General features: G+C 42.0%; 1 protein-coding gene across 3 annotated transcripts in view; it reads left to right on the top strand.

The window, feature by feature from the left end:
• The window catches only part of SETD7 (SET domain containing 7, histone lysine methyltransferase), a 48,844-nt gene that overhangs the window by 19,284 nt on the left and 16,248 nt on the right, over positions 1–13,312 (top strand). For 2 of the 3 annotated variants that reach the window (XM_029940831.1, XM_029940828.1), the window contains exons 3-5: positions 2,680–2,881; positions 7,187–7,376; positions 12,183–12,264. In XM_029940831.1, coding sequence (XP_029796691.1) covers positions 2,680–2,881; positions 7,187–7,376; positions 12,183–12,264 — 474 coding nt within the window. Of the gene's footprint in view, positions 1–2,679; positions 2,882–7,186; positions 7,377–8,714; positions 8,835–12,182; positions 12,265–13,312 lie in introns of those variants that run through there. The other variant, XM_029940837.1, reaches the window with a different exon arrangement.

A 13,312-nucleotide genomic window follows, 5' to 3' on the forward strand; every position in this document is an offset into this window, starting at 1 on the left:
ACTCTGCTGTTATAACACGAAAGCAACCACAGAGGACACAGAAAGGAATGTGCAAGGCTGTGTTCCAATAAAACTGCCTTTACAAAACCAGGCAGCAGACCGTGGTTTGCCAGCATCCTCTGGAAGAAAAAGTTAGAACGGCAGAACCTTTCACACCAGACTAAGAAGCTTTTACTTTCTTTCCTCGGTGACAGAATTTCAAAGCCGTGTCATTTTTATTGCCCTGGAGAACCCAGTGCATGGGATAACATGCCCCTTTTGTCATCAGATTTCATCCAAGCTATCATACAAATTTGCTAAAGGAGCTAAACTGTTTCTTTCAAGCAGGTGCTGAAAAGTAATGCAGTAAATTTGCCTCTGGTGCCTTAAGAATTTGCATTTGTGCAGCTTTGTCAGTCAGGCTAAGAGGGAAATAGCTGTTTGTTCTTAGTGTTATGATACTAATGAAGATGGGCGCCGTGGTAAGGGAGGAGGGGATGGGGATGGGGAAACACGTGCAAGACCATATTGTTGTTGAAGGGATTTGCAAGACCCACGCCTTGTAGATTTGATCCATCAACCTGAGAAAATATTGGCAGACTAGTCTGTCAGGGGACAATTCTGCTTGAGCACACACAGGACTGTTGTGAATGCTCCCTGAGAATCTTGTCAGTAAGGTGCCCAGGATTAGCAAATAACAGTCTACAGCACCCAGTTAAAATAGTATTTCAGGTAAGCAACAAAAAAATATTTTAGGATAACTATGTTCTGTTCAATATTAGGGACAAATTTAAATTAAAAAAACCATCTGTTGTCTTTCTGAAATTCAAACCTAACTGAGCATCCTATATTTTATTTGGCCGTCCTAAATGTGAAGATAGATGATGAAGTCGTTTTTTGCACTATCTACTGCATCATTGTGTCAGTTAATTAGCTATCCTTTCAAAAAGGTTGTTCTTATTTTTGGTTTTATTTTTTTTGGCCATTGGAGGAGTTTAATGACAGTCAAATCTCATTAGTGCCAACCTCACTGATACAGAATTGTGATTATTTATGCAAGGGCTATGCTAAAGTGCACTCCACTCTCTTCATGAATTTACTCCGCCTGTTTATCATTGGTATTACAAACAAAACTGGAAGAGAACTATTCATCTCCTTGGGAGACTACTGATAGTATAATTACAATGTGATCAGAGGCTACTGTTCTTTAGACTGTGCGTTTCATTTCGTAATTATAGATCACCCTGTCATTCAGTAAACAAGACAAGACTTTACCAGGCACAGTCAGGTACAGTCACCTTAGTCCTCAGGGCCCCCTTTGCATCCTATCTGTCCCCACTACACAGTGTGTGCCTTCCAGCCTCTCCTGTTTGTTTATTTTGTTCATCATGCTCTCTAGAACCTCCTGCAATGCCTGCTACTTAGAAGGCACCCTATAAATGTTTGTTAGTTGAATTGATGCATGAGTGCTATCTGCAGATGCTAAAATAAACTGTCTTTGCTGCTAAACATCTTACATTTTAAACTTTAAAAATTATTTGAGGGGCCCCTGGGTGGCTCAGTCGGTTGAGCATCTGACTTTGGCTCAGGTCATGATCTCACAGTTCGCAGGTTCGAGCCTCACATCAGGCTCTTTGCTGACAGCTCAGAGCCTGGAGTCTGCTTCAGATTTTGTGTCTCCTTCTCTCTCTGCCCCTCCCCTATTCATGCTCTGTTTCTTTCTGTCTCAATAATAAATGAACATTAAAAAAATTATTTGAGCTGGTCTTTCTCTTATTCCAAATTGCCATAAGTAAAGGGACTTTTTGGTAAAGTTAGTTTCATTACCTAATGGCTTTTGAGAGGCTGAAAACATTGAAATCCCAAAAGTGTTTTATGAGAAGAGACAGAGAAGTTCTTATAAAACCACCATGAGCACCCCTGTGAGCTTTCTTCTGTTTTAGAAGTGTGGGTCTCGATACTATTGGGCTACTAACGACATTAACAGGGCTCATCCTGCAGTCTTCCTTACCTGCCCCTATTTGCCCTGATCACGTACACACACATGCACATGCACAGATGCATGCATTTACTTAAGTGAGTCCCCATATATCACCCAAAGAAATAGAAGGTGTTCTTTTGATTGGCTACCAGTTATGGTTGCCACCCATAAATAATGCATTTAATGACTTAAACAAAGATATAGACATTTACATTCTAAACCACTTTTGTATTACTAGGCACTACTGTATACAAGCCATCTAAAAGAGCTTGAGAACTACCAATTATACAAGCCATCTAAAAGAGCTTGAGAACTACCAATAAGATCTGGACCACTCTTGAGGGAACTGAGCATGAATGGGTTATGTGTGAAACGCCACCATTTCTATTGCCTGGATGGGTCGGCATCTTAGCCTTGAAATGTATTCAGATGAGGCTTGTTCTTAGCTTCCACCTGTACCTTTGTTCTTCTCTATTTCTACGAGCAGAGAAAAAGGATTAATAGGAACCAGGAAGTTAAGAAGCAGATCTCCCTCTGCCTCTAATCCTACCCATATCTCGGGAGTGTTTCTCCCAGCGATCTAGGGAATTCAGGAGATGCCCTTAATACAGGTCAGCATAAAACCAGAGCTGGGCATGAGGTGCCTTGCATGCGGTCCTTTCTTTTCAGAGAGCACAGTCGTGGTCTGACATTCCCTTTTGTTCTCCCTTCTCTCACAGCACCCTGGAGGGGTATTATGTGGATGATGCTCTACAGGGCCAGGGCGTGTACACTTATGAGGACGGAGGCGTTCTCCAGGGCACGTATGTAGACGGAGAGTTGAATGGTCCCGCCCAGGAGTATGACACGGATGGAAGACTAATCTTCAAGGGGCAGTACAAAGATAACATTCGGCACGGAGTCTGTTGGATATACTACCTAGTAAGCCTGGTGACTGTTCATTTTTCTGGAATGTAACATGTTTCTAGCTGATGCTTTGACTCCTCACAATATGGAGTGAAATGTATTCTCTGTGTTAGAAAATGTCCGTCTGTGAAACTTGAGACTCACAGGAGCTGAAGCCAGCAGCTTACAAGGTGTGCCCGTTACTCACTATCCACTTAGACTGTTGATCTTTGCAGCTACTATTCATTCCAGTTCAGTGGTGTTTTGGAAAGGAAAGAAAAGTCATGATTCAAACAGATCAAGACAAAATGGCTTAACTGAACCACTAATAAAGACCAAAAACAATGCATGCTTTTTAAAAACAGTCTTTTGGTATATATAGAAAGAGATGGTGGAATATTTCATTGTTGCTGTTAATTTTATTCTAGTTCTCATACAAGAAGCTGATCCAACAATTTCCCATCTTCTGAGACTTACAGCACTGTTATTACTTGATTTTACAACCTTACTCCCTACTTTATAAGTGATTTATGGCTTATGTTGTTTAAATTAAGATGATTAAAATTAACTTTGCTTTGAGTATTTGATAGCATTCCCCAATATTTGTAGAGTTTACTAGAGCAAAAAGATGTGGCAAAACTCATTGGGTTGGGAATTAATGCTCTAATTGTTGTTTGCTTTTCAAATATTCCATCTGTTATTAGTGAATTTCCAGAAAATGTGTCAGAAAATAGACCTTAGAAAATATTTTATCTAAAATTTTATTTTGTCCAGGGCACCCGACTGGTTCAATCAGTAGAACATGTGAGTCTTGATCTTGGGATCATGAGTTCAAGCCCTGTGTGGGGGCAAAGAACTTACTTAACATCATCATCATCATCATCATCATCATATTTAATTTTGTCCATAGCTTAAATCAAAATACAGTTTTTCTTACTCTGAACCCTATCTTCTTATGATTAAAAAAAGATCTATTACAGATATAACAAGAAAAAGTAACCCCCAGCTAAATCTACTTACACAATATTATTCTTTAAAAATAAGTTATACTCAGGGTGCGTGGCTGGCTCAGTTGGTGGAGTGTGTGACTTTTGATCTCAGGGTTGTAAATTTGAGCCCCACATTGGGTGTAGAGATTACTTAAAAATAAAATCTTAAAGGGGCGTCTGGGTGGCTCAGTTGGTTGAGTGTCCAACTTTCAATTTCAGCTCAGGTCATGATCTTACAGTTTGTGGAATTTAGCGGGCCCCCCCCACCCCGTCCCCTCAGGCTCTGTGCTAGCAGTGCGAGCCTGCTTGGGATTCTCTCTCTCCCCTCTCTCTGCCTCTCTCTCCTAAAATCAATGAACTTTAAAAATAAATTAATTAATTAAATATTTTTTTAAGTTATGTCTAGGAGCAGGGCAGAAGGAAAGAATACCGCAAAAATTTTTTTAAGTATGGCTAAAATATTTACATATCTCTGCAATAGATCAAAAGTCCTTTCAGCCACTGCCTATAAGGCGAACGGGAAGAGGGAAAGGGAAGTAGTGCAGGTACTTAACCAGCTTAGGCAGCCGGAGAGCTTTGTTCCCTCGTGAGTAGGCCTGTGGTGCATCTTGCCCGCTGGCTCTGAGGATCTGCTGAAACGGCCGTAAATCACGGAGTCGGGAAAGTGAACTCTGCGTGTGAAGTGGGGTATAGGGAAGAGGCAAAATAGGGATTACCAGATCCTCCTACTACCTGTCATCTTACTTGACTTGTGACTATGATCAATTAAAGGCTCCAGAGGAGATCAGCCTTTTGTATTAATTATTATCTTATTAAATACCCAGAGAAGACTCTGCCTTAAGAAAGAAGCACTGGGGAGTTACAAGCTTTCAAAATTAACCTGGGATAACACTTGCTTTATATATGGTATCTGTTGGCAGAGGGGCTAATCACACCCCTCTTCTCTCTGAATTTGGAATCGACTAAGAAATAGACGTAGGTGTCAGAGATCAAGATGTTGGTTTTGTTATGGCAGTGTTGGATTGGAAATGTGGTATGGATCCTGAGTCAGAGTGGGCTTCTGTTCCTTCCCCCTCTGAACAAAACAGCTGGACCAGCTGCAGATAGAGCTCTGGGAGGTTACGGGTCTCCCGGGGGGAAGGAGGGCTGGCCTGGGGTCACCAAGGAGAGGATGGGAATGCAGCTGGGAACAGGTACAGCCTGAAGGCGCTGACAGCTTCCAGGACAGGACCTTGGGAGCAGCAGGATTTACCCTGTTCGTCTACAACGGAATAGAGAGATGGGTGGCTATGGGTCAGACTCTGCCTTCTCACTACTCAAATGAGTGATTACTTCTCCCATGAAAAGGAGCCTCCGAGCAGAGGAGAGAAGGCAGCAACTTCCTCCCCAGAGCTCAGCAGACACAGTAGACAAGGACTTTTTTTGTGATACGAGGTCAAAGCAGATACAAAGGGAGTAAAAAATAATGGCTCTCCTTATAGTATTTATAAGCTTACTTTCAAGACAGCTTATTTCTTTCAGAATTTTACCTTGGAACAGTGATGTCACTTTTAGTTAAAAATGTTTACCTCCTTTTGGAAATAAAAGAATCTCTTCTTTATCATACTAGACAAAGAAATTCACCACCACCACCCCCCCCCCCCGCAAACCAGAAGTTTAGAGTATTTAAGGGGAAAAAAATGTAAGACTCTAGAAAGACGGAATTCTGTGCAAATAACTGGCAATGTTGGCTTACAGTAGTTACAGCACATAAGAAGCAGAACGCGCTAACACTATTCTGCTCAGTAATCACCCCTGAAAGCCTGAAGGCGGATCCTGCAGGAAGTATCATCCCCGCTTATGCTGGGTTATTAAGAATTAACTCTGGGAGGAGAAAGAGCAATAATATAGCCTTAATGCACTTTTTATCTGTGAAAAACGCTGCCAAGTATTTTTCTTTCTATGAAAGTGCTGTGATTCATTTTTAAATGTACAAAGTTCTTTCTCCAAAGAGCAGTTAGACTATGGAAACCGTAGAAATCGGATACTTGATGTTGTTTATTCCCGCTGTCTCTCCATAAGCCGCAGTTGGGATCAGAAGGCATCCTGTACCATTGACTTTGAGTAGCTGTTTCTAGAACCTTTGAGTTGGAGATGTAACCAAGCTTTTAGAAGATGTCATGGCATTACTATTGTTATATCAAACCCACAGAGGTCCCAGATTTTCAAAGTTCTACCATAAAGTTTTACTGCATGGGCAGTAAAAAAGGGAAAGATTTCTTGTACCCTAGAGTCAGTTAGTTGTTGATTATTTATTAGGTTATTTTTTGGTTTCTCCGTTCAATTCAAAAAGTATTTGTGGATCACCTACTGTGTCCCTGGCGCTTACCATGATACAGCATTATGTGATAGCCTCTGCTCTGAAGTATTTAATGACCCTTAAGAATGAAAGCAAGTGACAGCTAAGCAGGAAGCACAGCTGGCTTCTCTCCTGGAAGGAGGGAAGGGAGCAGTAAATAAAGAAAAGTGGGAGCAAAGAGGTGATGGGGAAGGGAATAGAATTTAGTTGATTTTTTTTCACTTTTTCTTCTAATGCCATAAAAAGTGATGGTGTGGGATTCTTAGGATTCTTAGAAAGGCAGTGTCCAGAGTCTTTTTTTTTTTTTAATCTCTTAGAAATGCAGGGGCACCTGGGTGGCTCAGTTGGTTAAGCGTCTAACTTCAGGTCATGATCTCATGGTTTGTGAGTTGGAGCCCCACATGGGGCTTCCTGCTGTCAGCACAGAGCTGAGAGCCTGCTTCAGATCCTCTGTCCCCACCTCTCTCTGCCCCTCCCCAACTCTCTCTCTCTCTTTCTCTCTCAGAAAGAAACTGCAGACAACTCTCTTTACTCATGTACATTAAATTAATTCTTAAATACATTTGCACTAAAGATTTTTTTAATGGACCAGATATCCAAAATGCAACATAAGAGAAGTGAGATGGTATGAATTCTCTGCACCTTTGGGACTGGCCCAAAGTAACACTTATAGTCCCATTTCCTTTAAATGTTTGTGACTAATATTACAAATACAACGTATTTGCTTCTTCCATCACAAGCCAGGAGAGAGTGTCAGTAACTTGTCAGGATTATAAAGGGCAGCTGGGTCTCTGACTCCCTAAATCAGGCTCCTGGGCTTCTCTGCATGTAACCTCTAGCCGTTTATCTGGATGGGGGGCTGGATGGAGAAGAATGCGTCAGGGATCCTCTGAGTTCTTAAACCGTTACGTTAGTGCGCTCCACGAGGGAGTGCACGAGAGAAATTTCCGGAAGTTGTGCCGTGTGGATAAATACTATATATAATATTTTCTGGCTTTTGGTTTCTCCCATCAGGACGGCGGCAGCCTTGTGGGAGACGTAAATGAAGACGGGGAGATGACGGGCGAGAAGATAGCCTACGTGTACCCTGACGGGAGGACCGCACTCTATGGCAAGTTCATTGACGGAGAGATGATAGAGGGAAAGCTGGCTGCCCTCACGGCCACGGAAGAAGGAAGGCCTCACTTTGAGCTGATGCCGGGAAGTAAGTTGGATGGGTTCAGATAGGGTGCTGTGATTCCAGAGCAGGTTGTTAGAGCATATTTGAGAGAAGTTAATTTCCTTGTCTCGTCCACTTTAATCGTGCATGAGTCAGCTTTGCTGCATAACAGACACCTTAAGATCTCAAATACAGTCGACAAGCTGCTCTCCAGCCAGAGTCTAGGTTGGGCTGAGCTGGGCATGGTGGACTTGAGGCTTCTTATTACGTCTTATAGGTCTTAATTCTGAGGCCACCTAAAGGGATATTGGTGGCCTGGGTCAAGATTTTTCCAAGTGGGTCACCAGAAGTCAGACCATGAGCAGACACCTAACTGTCTCTAAAAGCTTACTTGAAATTGACATAATTTCACCCCTTTTTCATTGGTCAAAGTAAATCACATGGCCAACCCAACTATCAATGAGACGGGGAAGTACACACCATGCATTTCAGTAGCAGATACTAGGAAGTCACATGAGAAGGGCATAGCTATATAATAATACAGGGAAGAATTGAAGAAATGATAGCAGTAATTCCATGAATTCAAAAGGTTGTATCTCAGAAAAATCTGAAATACAATTTAATGATATTAAAGAGTCAAATTAGGTAGATCTCTAGGTTGTACAGACTGTGAAGCTGGTTCAGCCCGAACTTTGACCGGAAAAGATCAATGCACATTGGCATCCCTTGCCTTCTTCAGAGTCTGGCATCTTCACAGGCACATACTAGATACAGGAGTGAGCCCAGTGGAATCATATTAGGAAAAAATCCTATTTCCTTTTAGTTATTTATTAATGTTTTTTGTGTTTTTGTGTTTTTGTTTTGTTTTGTTTTATTTTGAGAGAGCGGGAGCAGGAGAGAGGCAGAGAGAGAAAGAGAGAGAATCCTAAATAGTCTCTACTCCCAGTGTGGAACCCAGGGCAGGGCTCCATCTCACCATTGTGAGATCATGACCCGAGCCAACATCAAGAGTCGGACACTTAACTGACTGAGCCACCCAGGCACCCAGACCCCATTTCCATAAAGAAGTACAGTATGGTATATAAACATTTTTTTCTGAGTATAAAATTATTTATTATAGAAAGTCTAGAAAAAAACCCAAGGAAAAAATCCAAGCTGTTTAAATTGGTCTGATTCCTTGAAAACAATATATGTATGTATTTCCAGTCTAAGGTTCTAAGAAGAAAAAAGTAGAAAAGATAATCAATCTAGGCATTGATAGTCCTAAATAATATTTAGTTATTTGTGATCTGAAGGAGAATCTCCAGAGGAGAGTGTCCAAAAGTAGAAAATCTAGCATTTACAAGGTGAGTTGTTTTAAATGTCTGTTTTTATTTTTTTAAGGTAAAAATTGAGGCAGCCTAAATGCAATGTGGGATTCTAAATTGGGTCCTGGAACAGAAGAGGGCATTAGTGGAAAAACTGGTGAAACCTGAATAAAGCCTGAAGTTGAGTTAATAGTAATGTAGCTGTGTTGGTTTCTTTATTTGGACAAACATACCATGCAACGTAAGAAGTTGACATGATGAGAGGGGCGCCTGGATGGCTCAGTGGGCTCAGCGTCTGATTCTTGATTTTGGCTTAGGTCATGATCTCACGGTTCCTGAGTTCAAGCCCAAGTCAGGTTATGCTCTGATGGAGCGGAGCCTGCTTGGGATTCAATTTTTCTTTCCCTCTCTTTGCCTCTCTCTCTCTCTCTCTCTCTCTCTCTCTCTCTCTCTCTCTCTCTCTCTTAAAAAAATACATAAACATTAAAAAAAAAGAAGTTAACATTACAAGAAATCATGAGGAGTACTGGGGAAGCTCTGTACTATCTTTTCAACTTTTCTGTAAATTTAAAATCATTCTGAAATGATTTGTTTAAGTGAAACAGTAGTCCTTGCACTTCAGATTCTCCTGTCTGTACTCTTCACATCTGTTCTGAAAGGAGACAGTGCCACAGTGTTTAGAAATGAGATCTGGGCCAGGGGAGGATCCCAATTAGTGATGCCAATTTTAAAACTTAGGAAGTGGCAGCGTGTTTTAGTGGCAAGAGCCTTGAAATTGGGAGTCCCCTCATTTGAGTTTCACTTCAGTATGGTCTCAGGCAAGTTATTTACCTCCTCAGAACTTGTTTCTTCATTATAAAAGACAGGTCCTGGCATCTACTGTAAAATACCATAATGCAAGTTATTGTTATTATTACATCCTTCTTAGTATAAGTAAGAAACAGATTTTGAGAAGTGAGGGTGGTAATTCTCAAAGGGTTATTTTTTTTAGACCTCCTGGTTGTAAATAATGAACCCTTTCTTCACATAAAGCCACAGAAAGGTGGGAGGAGGGGCATAATAACTGGTGAGATTCTGGCAAGCCTGTTAATTTAAGGATATATTGAACGATTTGGGTTTCACAAGGGTCAAGAAGCATGTCTGCTTTGGGTGACTGAGAGGAACACGGCCCCTCTCCCGCCCTGCCCCCCAGCCCCAGCCCCTCCCCGTTGCAGACTGTGAGCTGCGGACTAACCTGGAGAACCTAATGCAAATACCTCACGCAAACTACTCCCAACCTGCCCCTCGCTGACCTCTCTCACCACACCCTTTCTCTTTATCCTTTGGTTACCACAAACTGCTTCTACTTTTATTTATTTATTTATTTATTTAGAGAGAGTACATGTGGGAGAGTGGCAGAGGGAGAGAGAGAATCTTAAGAAGGCCCGGTGCCCAACATGGGGTTCAATCCCACAACCCTGGGATCATGACCTGAGCTCAAATCAATAGTTAGACGCTCGACTGACTGAGCCACCCAAGCCCTCCCCACAAATTGCTTCTACATCTCCACTTACCACAAGCTGATTTCTTTATTATGCCTCAGGCAGGATTCTCTTCACCTCTCCACAAAGGAACTCCTTGCTCTGTTAATTCCCATTGTGTCTTTAAGGCTTGGCTCACCTCTTAGAATTAATGTCTGTCGAGTGAATGAATGAATTCTGGGCAAAGGGCATAGTATAGAGGAGAGGAGTAAAAATAAAGACTGTGCTCTATTTGCCTGGAGCATATCTAGGAAAAACAGGAAGGGACATGACGTTGGAAAAGATAGCATCAGCTTCTTGAAAAGCAGCTGAGGATGTGTCTCCTCTTTGCACTTGCACAGTCCCTAAAAGAGGGCTTTTCATGTAGTTGGCACTTAGCACATTTGTAATGAAAGGTTTAGTCTAAGGAAGGGAGGTGGATGTTCATAGGAGATTTTCTATGCAATAGAACATGTATTTCACAGAAACCTTTGGTTGAATTGTGTGGGTTGTTTCTTTTTTAAACTAACTTCCTTGAATGGACTGTGCATTGGTCCATTACCAGTTTGCTCTCAGATGCAGTTCTTGTCCTTATGTCCTGCTTTCATTCCAGGGGGCTTGTGCCACGTTTCCGGGTCGTGTGCGTTAGCTTCTGTCTAGGTTTGGCCACAGGGAGGCACTGGCCAAGGGCACGGAGAGAGAAGGAATCCGGGAGAAGCTCTCTCTGTGTGCTGCAGTGTCTCCAGCAGTGGCCTGTCTCCTGATTTCATCTCCCACCAAGAAGGGCCTGCATCAGTCCAGCTCCAGAGCCCCAGGCGCACCGTCTCCTCCTCTGTCCTTCCGGCTTAGGGTTATATGGCTGCCAGCTCTTGCCAGTTTCTGGTCTCCTTACCTGCCGTTTAGCTTCTCAGTTCTTCCGTGCTCTGTATAACCACTTCCCTGAGTGAAATTCTTTGAAATATTCAAATGGTCTGTTTCCTGGCTAGACCTTTACTAATCTGGATTGCTTTTTAACTTCTAGTTTGAGGCATTGAATTTGGGTTTTGTGATTGTACAAAACAAAAACAGAACAGAAAGAGGACCTGGTAACCACTGAAGAATTGCTTAATGGGATTATTTGTGATGCCTTAGGGCCTAAAAGAATTTACAGGAGTAAGCCTATAGGTTCTAAAATGTGCTTCTTTACTTACTGTGCATTAGAGCGTCGGATGTCTTCACCGTGCTCCGGGAAGATTCTCTGATGCCAATCCTCTGCAGAGAACCAATGTTAAATCTAGGACAGTTGTGTCCCTTAGTTTCTGGAATAAATTACTAATTGGCTTCTGAAAACCTTAATAGCAATAAGATGACTGTGTTTTTGCTTTATCAAAAGCAGTTCTGTTCTTAATTCTGGTGAGGCTGAATGTTTATTTTTAGTGAAGGAGACAATTGCCAGGGCTGGGTGGTTGAAGTCTGTGTCTAGTAGGAAGAAAACCACAAGAAAAGTTTAAAACCACCATCCAACCTGATTTGACCAGAGAGATCTCAGAATTTCATGACAAAGCATTTTCTTGATTAAAAATTTTAATTGCACAAGCATTTTTTAAACCAGTTGAATAAAGATGATTGAAAAGCAAAAATGGGATTTTTGAGAAATATATCTGTTGGCCATTCATTAAGACCTAAAAATGAAACTCAAATGCAAATCTAAAACCCATTCATTTATATTGAAGAATTTAGTGGCGCCTGGGTGGGTAAGTATCCAACTGCACCTCTGGTCACGATCTCACAGTTGGGGGTTTGAGCCCCATGTTAGGCTGTGTGCTGACAGTACAGAGCCTGCTTGGGATTCTTTCTCTCCCTCTCTCTTTGCCCCTCCCCCTCCCCCTCTCAAAATAAACTTAAGAGAATTTTTTACAATTATATTGAAGAATTTATCCCAGGTGGTATAACTTGAATAGCGTTTTTTATTATTTAACTCCTTCTGTCCCATGAACACAAAGAAACACTGTAAATGTGTTTCCCTAACTCTAATCCCTGGACTGAGATTCTCATTTGCTTTTCAGGTTCGGTGTACCACTTTGATAAATCGACATCATCTTGCATTTCTACCAATGCTCTTCTTCCAGATCCATATGAATCAGAGAGGTAATTTTTTTTCCTTGTGGTTTTAATAGCACTGTTTATGGGAGGTTAAATAACCCTAATGGTGGGAACTAATCTTTCTTTGTGGCTTTCTGAAAAAAAAAAAATCCGTCTATGCTGATGAAGAGTGTTTTTATGCTCATACAGACTCTGCCCCTGTGAGAGAGTTCCTCCACCCCTAAAGCACACAACAGTCATGTGTCATCCCAGAATGAAACTTCCACATACAGACAGCTGTCGTGTCAGGCAGCTAGCTCTGCCCGACCCGGTGTCCCTTTTCTTGAAGGCCCTGGTCCAGTTCAAGCTCCAGCCACATGCTGACCTCCAGGGGAGCATTTCACATTCTTTAAAGATCTATGTATCGAGGCAGGAACCAGAATGCCTCCTTTACTTAGCCCAGCTCAGGGGGGTCTGGAACACAAGACAATTTCTTTATTCACTAAGTGAGAACAGGAGTGAAAGAAAGGCAATATGAGAAGCATACAAACATTTTGGCTTATAAATGACAAGCTTCTGATTCTATAAGCTCATTCCCCAAGTGTCAAGTCCCATTCCATTTCATCTTCTCTAAACTCCAGCTCTCAGTTCTTGGTATGACTTTTCTCTGGTGCTCTGCCCGCGCTGCTTGTCCCTGGCAGCTGCCCTGCTCCTGAGGAAGGGCGCCCTCCGCAGCTGGCTTGCTCTTTGCCTCACTCTTTGGAAGCCTGGTTCACAAAACATGACTCCTATTCACTTTCTGTTCTGTTCCCATCTGAAAAATGGGCCTCTTCCCTGGTTTAATTGACAGGGCTCCCACCACAAAGTCACAATGAATGAATGGCCTCTTTCTTGATAAAACAAAAAATCTCTGGTTCGTTTACAAAGGGAAGAGTTTGGTCTCTTGTTAACCCCGAAACACAATAGTGTGATAATCCTATGTAATCAGACTTTCTGTGACTAATGTTGTGGTGATGGCCTTTAATGATACCCTCCAACCTAACAGTGGTTTATGAATGCAGACATTTTATGTTACACTCAGGATTCTGTCGGTTAGCTGAGGTTCAGCCACTTT

The sequence above is a fragment of the Suricata suricatta genome, chromosome 1 (genome assembly GCF_006229205.1).
Source record: "Suricata suricatta isolate VVHF042 chromosome 1, meerkat_22Aug2017_6uvM2_HiC, whole genome shotgun sequence".
NCBI lineage: Eukaryota > Metazoa > Chordata > Mammalia > Carnivora > Herpestidae > Suricata > Suricata suricatta.